This window comes from Myotis brandtii, unplaced genomic scaffold (assembly GCF_000412655.1).
Source record: "Myotis brandtii unplaced genomic scaffold, ASM41265v1 scaffold130, whole genome shotgun sequence".
Lineage (NCBI taxonomy): Eukaryota > Metazoa > Chordata > Mammalia > Chiroptera > Vespertilionidae > Myotis > Myotis brandtii.
The window spans coordinates 8,894-16,037 of NW_005354596.1; the positions used below are offsets into that span (position 1 = coordinate 8,894).

A 7,144-nucleotide genomic window follows, 5' to 3' on the forward strand; every position below is an offset into this window, starting at 1 on the left:
GGGACAGCCCCCCAGCGCGCACAGGCCCGCCCTCCCTCCAGCTGGGGAGCGGGAGCTGCTCTGACCTGGGATGAAAATGGCCACAGCCTTCTCCTGGCCCAGGATGGGGTTGTGCAAGGAGCAGGTCACGTTGCCCACAGAGCGGTCTCTCACCACCAGTGCGGCCTCCACGCTGAACAGCCCGCGGGCGTCCTGGGCGTGGGCCTCGGAGAACGCCCGGAACTGCGCTCCGCCACCGCCTCGCCAGTGCACCTGGGGCTTCGGGAACCACCCAGAGGCCGCGCACTCCACGCGGACCCCGTCCTCCTCCGGCCCTGTGATGCGCACTCGTGGGGCAGAGCCCACACCTGCGCAGGGAGGAGATGGAGGCCCCTCTGATATTTTAACCTCTGGCCTTCCCTCCCCCCGGACTTCCCTCCCACCCGCGGCAGCAGGCGGGCTGCAGTGGGCGCGCTCTGAGCTGTAAACCACCTCCCTTCCAAAGGCTGAGCTTTTCCTCCAATGAGCTCATAGATGGCCACCCAGTTAGCAGGTGAGTTCAGGTAAACTATCTGTGACTCCTGCCCTTCCGTTCTCCTTGCAGAGGCTTAGTGGCCTCTGCACGAAAGGGCGCTGCAGGTGTTTGGCTGGTGGCAGGCTGGGTGCCCTGAGTGGGTCACGCTGGCTGGGACCCTTAGAAAAGGCGTTTCTTTCTCACCAGCCACAGCGCCACAGTCCCCTCTCTCTGCAAACTGTCTGTGTCCCCAACCTACTCACCCAGTGGGTCTACTCTGGAAGCCTCACGATGTGCGATCCCTTCTGCCCGCCCAGTGCCACTCGGGTCGTCACCTCCCCCCTCATAACCGGGTCCGTCCGAGCCCCAGCCATGCTCCCTCCATCCGTCCTCTCAGCTGCCAGGGGGACCGTCCCGCACTGCCTTGTACTCTTTCCTCAGCAGGGCATCCAGCTCCCCCAACACAGCCTCCCTCCCCCCACCGGCCTCCTCCACCTGCTCTCCCCACTGACCGCCTCCCCCCACCCGCCTCCTCCACCTGCTCTCCCCCCTGACCCCCTCCCCCCCTCCCCCCACCGGCCTCCTCCACCTGCTCTCCCCACTGACCGCCTCCCCCCACCGGCCTCCTCCACCTGCTCTCCCCACTGACCGCCTCCCCCCACCGGCCTCCTCCACCTGCTCTCCCCACTGACCGCCTCCCCCCACCGGCCTCCTCCACCTGCTCTCCCCACTGACCGCCTCCCCCCACCGGCCTCCTCCACCTGCTCTCCCCACTGACCGCCTCCCCCCACCGGCCTCCTCCACCTGCTCTCCCCACTGACCGCCTCCCCCCACCGGCCTCCTCCACCTGCTCTCCCCACTGACCGCCTCCCCCCACCGGCCTCCTCCACCTGCTCTTCCCACTGACCGCCTCCCCCCACCGGCCTCCTCCACCTGCTCTCCCCACTGACCGCCTCCCCCCACCGGCCTCCTCCACCTGCTCTCCCCACTGACCGCCTCCCCCCACCGGCCTCCTCCACCTGCTCTCCCCACTGACCGCCTCCCCCCACCGGCCTCCTCCACCTGCTCTCCCCACTGACCGCCTCCCCCCACCGGCCTCCTCCACCTGCTCTCCCCACTGACCGCCTCCCCCCACCGGCCTCCTCCACCTGCTCTCCCCACTGACCGCCTCCCCCCACCTGGGCCCCGAGGGGCCACAACTCGGGTCACAGGACTGTTCGGTAGCTGCTCAAAACACAATCACCTGCCTCATCCAATCCCAGGCCGTCAGCCTCAAAGTGCTCAGTGGAACTGTGACCTGGGCTGGTGACCTCAGGCACCTGCTGGGCGCGCACTCCCTGTGAATGTCCTGGCTTGTCCATCGGCCCACCCTGCACCAGGAACATCCTTTTCCAGGATCCTCAGCTCTTACCGCCCTCCCCTTCATTCGTCTCACGGACAAACCACGGTGGCCTCCTCAGGTGCCGGGAGCCCTCCAGCCACACCCCAGCTCTGGCTTCACGGGGGCTCCCTCTGCTGGGCACCCTCCTGGCCCCCTAGCCACTTGCTACATCCCTCCCTCCTTGGAACTTGTGCTCAGAGTGTCAGGAAGAGCCCAGGTGAGCCCTGTGTGACCATGAAGCCTGCCCCCGCCCCACCCCGCAGCCTGGCCTGCTTCCCTGTCTACTTGGCCTTGTATCCTCAGCACTGCCCACCGCCTGCCTGCGTAACCCACGTACCGTGTATCTCCCTAGCTACTGTCTAGAACAGGGGTCCTCAAACTACGGCCCGCGAGCCACATGCAAATACAAATATTGTATTTGTTCCTGTTTCGTTTTTTTACTTCAAAATAAGATATGTGCAGTGTGCATAGGAATTTGTTCATAGTTTTTTTTTAAACTATAGTCCGGCCCTCCAACGGTCTGAGGGACAGTGAACTGGCCCCCTGTTTAAAAAGTTTGAGGACCCCTGGTCTAGAAGGTAACGGCACAGGCAGGGCTCTGCTTCACGGTGTATCCCAGGCGCCCAGAACAGGCCTGGCGCGCAGTGGGGGTTCTCTATATTTTCAGTGAATAAATGAAGGAGTGAATGAGCCGCCCTTTCCTCTCCATAAAGCGAGGGGCTGGACTGCACGGTCCTGGAGGCCCCGGGAGAGTGCAGAGCAAGTCACCCACCTGCCACCTTCAGCTCCAAGCTGGCCTCTTCATAGAATTCCCCCTCCCTGAAGAAGCAGGAGTAGGGCCCGTCGTCGGAGGCCTGGACGTCGCGGATGAGCACGGCAGCCTGCCCCTGGCCCAGGAGCTCCGTCACCAGCGAGGTCCGCCCTGCGTACTGGGCCATCAGCTCCTCGGGCTGCTCCCCGCGGTCCTCGTAGATGAGCACGGCCTCGGAGAACTTGGAGCGGAACCAGCGCAGCTGCATGTTCTCCGCGCTCCTGGCCGGGGCGGTGCGGCAGGGCAGCTCCACGTCCCCGCCCAGCACGGCCACCAGGGGCTCCGCGGGGCCCAGGACCGCGAACTCCTCTGTGGACACAGGAAGAGGGAGGAAGACGGAGATGCACACACCCTCAGGCCGGAAGGCCCAGGCAGGGGCGCGGGTGTAGCCGCTCGGAATCAGGGCACGATCTTCTGGTCACAAAGTTTGGGCGGAATGTCCGAACGACCCCCTTCTCCACCTGGGCTCCCGTCACTCGGGGTGGAGTCACCAGCAGGGCTTGTAAACACAGCTCTGACTCGGTGGGTGGCCCGAGAACGGGCATGGCTGGCGAGTCCCCGCAGCTGACACTGAGGCTCGGGACCCCCCAGAACACAGCGCCCACCTGGCCCCTCCAAGGACAGGACTGGAAACTGACCAGGTCCCAACTCTTGCTCGCTCAGCCTCGCCCAGGGACCCCCTCCCACCGCACCCAGGTGGCCCGCCTTTCTCCTCGGTCGGCTTCTGTGGGGACTCAGCCCTGCTCGCGGGGCCCAAGCACTGCTTGGAGGAGAGGAGGAGGCCGCCCCTCAGAGCCGCCCCAGCCTGTGGACAGGCATGACGGGCTCTGCGGCAGCACCGCCCGCTGCACATCCGAGGGGCCCCCTCACCTGGGCTGCGTGGCCTCAGCCGAGGCTCATCTGTCCTCTTCCCCCCCTCCCGCCTGTGACCCTGTCACCTGCCGTGTCCCTGCTCCGCTCGGAGCCCTGCGACCCTCGGCGGGCGCAGGCAGAGCCACGCCCTGAGGGCGGTCCTAGCCAAGAGGGGAGGAGCCACTCAGTCTGACCTTTCCAGCCCAGGTGCTAGGGGTGCATCTCATTGTGTCCCCAGGAACTCAAGGCCCACCCAGATGTGATGTAACTTCCTGGTATTTGGGTATAAATTAAACACATGGTTCCGGTGCTGGCCGCCCTGTCTGTCCCTCCATCAAAGGGCAGAAGCCCACCCGGTCCCAGCTTCTCTTTCTATTTCTTTGTCTTGTCTCTTTATTTCATTTCTCAATCCCAAGCGCCTCTACTCAAAGAACTGGTTCATTTCTCTTTCTATGCTGGACGCGGAAAAGAGAGACTCCCGCCATACCCCGCTCCCATCCCTCAAGCCCACTCCGCTCCAATGTCCTCTGTGCCTTGAACCCCCGCATGTGCCAGCTCCGCACCAGCCGGTCCTGTCTGTAGGGTCCCTCAGGGGCTCCCAGCCCTGCTCCTCCAAGCCCCTGCCAGCTCCCGGCCCACACTGCCCACCTCCCCGCAGCCACTCCCGCCTGCTCCACTGCACCCCCACCTCTCTCTGCCTCCGCTGGGACTGGGCAGTTGCATTGCACATTCGCCGCCTCCTGTGGGAATGCCGCTCTGTGAAGACAGCCCCTCTGTGTTGCTCACAGAACAGCTGACACACGGCGGCACCCTGTAGCTACTCATGGAATGAAATGGTCCCGGGACGAGAGGTGCTTAGGGTCCCAACACAGCCGGCAGCGCGGCAGAGAGGACAGGCACCCCACACTTCTGAAGCTGACTTTAAACCTCGCACGCTCCTCAATGGCCCATCGTCCAGGCCGCATCCTAATTTCCTGGTTCGGGGACTGTTCTTGAACATTAACTACAACTATTGCCTCTTAGAGAAGGGCCTCCCCCAACTGCCCCCCCTCCCCTTTCCTGATGGAGAGCGCCCGCAGGGGACCTGGGCCCCACCCACCCGGGGTCCCGCCCGCCTGGGAGAGACACAGGAAGAGGGTCAGGCGACACTCACCTGCGGACCCCGCAGTGAGCAGCAGCGGCATGAGGAGGAGCAGGGCGGTGAGATGGTGGAGCTCAGAGCTGCTGGGGCGACCCTCCATTCCTCTGCGCGGGGGAGAGGCGGGCGGAGGCGGGTGAGGGCCCACAGAGGGAGCTGGGCCTCAGAGGGGACAGCAGGCCGGTGGCGGGCCAGCCCCAGCCCAGCCCAGCCCTCCCTGGACTCCTCATGCTCATGGGCTGTGGGCCCCACCCAGCGGATGCAGAGAGGACTGCGCCTGGGCCTTTGGAAACCTGTGCAGCTAGAGGACCTTTAGGGTCGCTGGGGGGGCAGCCACTCCTGCCCTTCCCACCCCCGGCACCCAGGGCACAGGCAGCCTGCCCAGAGAGCGGCCTTCCTTCCGAAGCACCTGCCCCAGGGCGACCATCCCTCCCTCTCCCTTGTTCGCCCACCACACTGACCCCGGGACAGAGGCCAGCCCCGCCCCTCGCCAGGAAGGACGTGAGCAGGGACCCCTCCCCAGGAGACTGGCTCCCTCACAGCCACCCCCCTGCTCAGACTGCTCGCTGACTCCCACCCACCGCCCCTTCCTGCAGGGGCCAGCGGGGCCCAGTCACCCACTGACAGGGCACTCTTCCTCCCTCTCTCCGCCAAGAGCTCTGCCTCCGGGTCAAGGATCCCCCTCCCGGAGCCACGTCCCACCCTCCGCACCTGCTCTCAGCCGCCTCCTCCCCGCACTGCTCCCTGCTTCCTCCTCTTGACCACGGTGTCCCCCAAACCAGCGTGCCTGCGGGGAAGGCCGGGCTTCTGGAGCCAGCGTCTCAGCACCGAGCTGGAGAAGGTCCAGGGGCCCAGAGCCCCGATCTGCGCCCTGTCTGCCCCTGCGCTCAGCCGCTCAGAGCCCGGCCCTGCTGCGCGCCCAGGCTGGGTGCCGGGGCTCCCAGGGGCAGAGGAGCTGGTTCCCAGGAAGCGGAGAAGCAGAGCTGGGGGCTGCAGGGGCGTCTGCAGAGGCCAGGCCCTTCCCCAGCTCCTTCCACCTTAGAAAGACAAAGCTCGCCGGGCGCGACTCTGCCCCGCCCTCTGGACAGTGCACCCAGGTACAGGAAGCTGCACGATGACAGATTAGAGCAGCCCACAGAGCCCGTGGGCACTGACGGGGCGGCCAGGGGGCTGGGTTCTGGGTGCCGATCCTCATCCTCATCCTCATCCTCATCCTCAGAGAGGAAGCCAAGCCTCTGAGTGTGACAGCCACACGGGTCCCTCTCCACAGCTCTGAATGGCCCGGCAGCCAGGGCTCCCTGACCCTGGTGCACCAGCCCTTGCTTTCTGCCCGGAGCCCCTGAGACATTAAACTCTAGGCCCCGGACTCCGGGCCACCCCTGAGCACACCACGCTGCCTTTCCCAAAGCTCGGTTTCTCCCAGGCCCCTCACACTCGCGATACTTGTAACATCCACATGGAGCCAAAAAGCACTAACAAGACAAGAACCAATGTTGCTTAGGGTTCACCCCCACGGCCACCACCAATCCCTGCCCAACAGAGAGACTTTTCCAGGCCTGAGAGGCAGCAGGGAAATTTTATGAAAAGACAGAGGAAAAAGTGTTTTATTGAACACCTCCTAACTGCTGGGGACTGGGCCTCTTGGTTCTCACGCGTGCAAACACAGATCAGGTAACCGGGAATCCAGGAACCTTAAAGTGGGGGGCCCAGAGCTGCAAGGAGACCCCTGCCCACCCCACCCCAGCCCTTAAGCCCAGCCCCCAGCTGCACGAAGACAGGGTGAGGAGGGGCAGAAAGGGACCTTGGACTCAGAATTGCCCCATGGTAGGCCTGGAAGCTTATCTCGCCCTGAATCCTGGCCCTTTGATTGGGGGGAGGCGGGGCAGACATCCCAGGAGAGCCTGGAAGGACAGAGCAGCAGGCCGCACCGCCCCTCCCAGCTGCTCAGGGGCAGGGTCCAGCTGCCTCAACAGCGGAGGACGGAGGACGCTGTTCACTAGCCGGGAAGGACTTTTCTGGCCCAAGTATAAATTGCCCTAAGGCTGCTGAGGTCAGCATTTGACTTGCTGGCTAAACAGCCCGATATTACCTCTTATCTCCTAGTTGCTTCGGTACTTTCGGTACTTTCACAACCGTTCGGATAAATACCTAAGCCATTAAAGGGGAATGCCAACCGAATTGTGATTTTTAAAATGTGACAGTGAGTGGGACGATTAAACCCCTTTTTTAAAAACGTGCCATCGGTAGGGCTTAATTTATCTGGACACTGTTAGGAGGGAGGGTTCTCTGGATTAGCTTCTTCAGGAAAAACTTCAAAATTGACTGCTGACTCTTTGAAAAAATTAAAAACAGAAAGAATCACAAACACACACATGCACACAAGAAGGTGGTGGCTCCTGTTTCAACTTTAAAAGCTTGTCGTTCCTGAGCCGACGCACTCGGGGTGCGAAGGGACGCGGGCTCCCGAGG

The 7,144-nt window shown here is 63.6% G+C and overlaps 1 protein-coding gene across 1 annotated transcript in view; it reads right to left on the bottom strand.

Moving 5' to 3' along the window:
* The window catches only part of LOC102252947 (butyrophilin-like protein 1), a 9,184-nt gene extending 4,406 nt beyond the window's left edge, over positions 1-4,778 (bottom strand). The window contains exons 1-4 of the mRNA XM_014534505.1: positions 4,691-4,778; positions 3,556-3,585; positions 2,647-2,994; positions 66-347 (exon numbers count right to left, since the gene is read on the bottom strand). Of these exons, the coding sequence (XP_014389991.1) occupies positions 66-347; positions 2,647-2,994; positions 3,556-3,585; positions 4,691-4,778 (748 nt within the window). The remainder of the gene's footprint in view (positions 1-65; positions 348-2,646; positions 2,995-3,555; positions 3,586-4,690) is intronic.
* Positions 4,779-7,144: the final 2,366 nt, after the last annotated feature.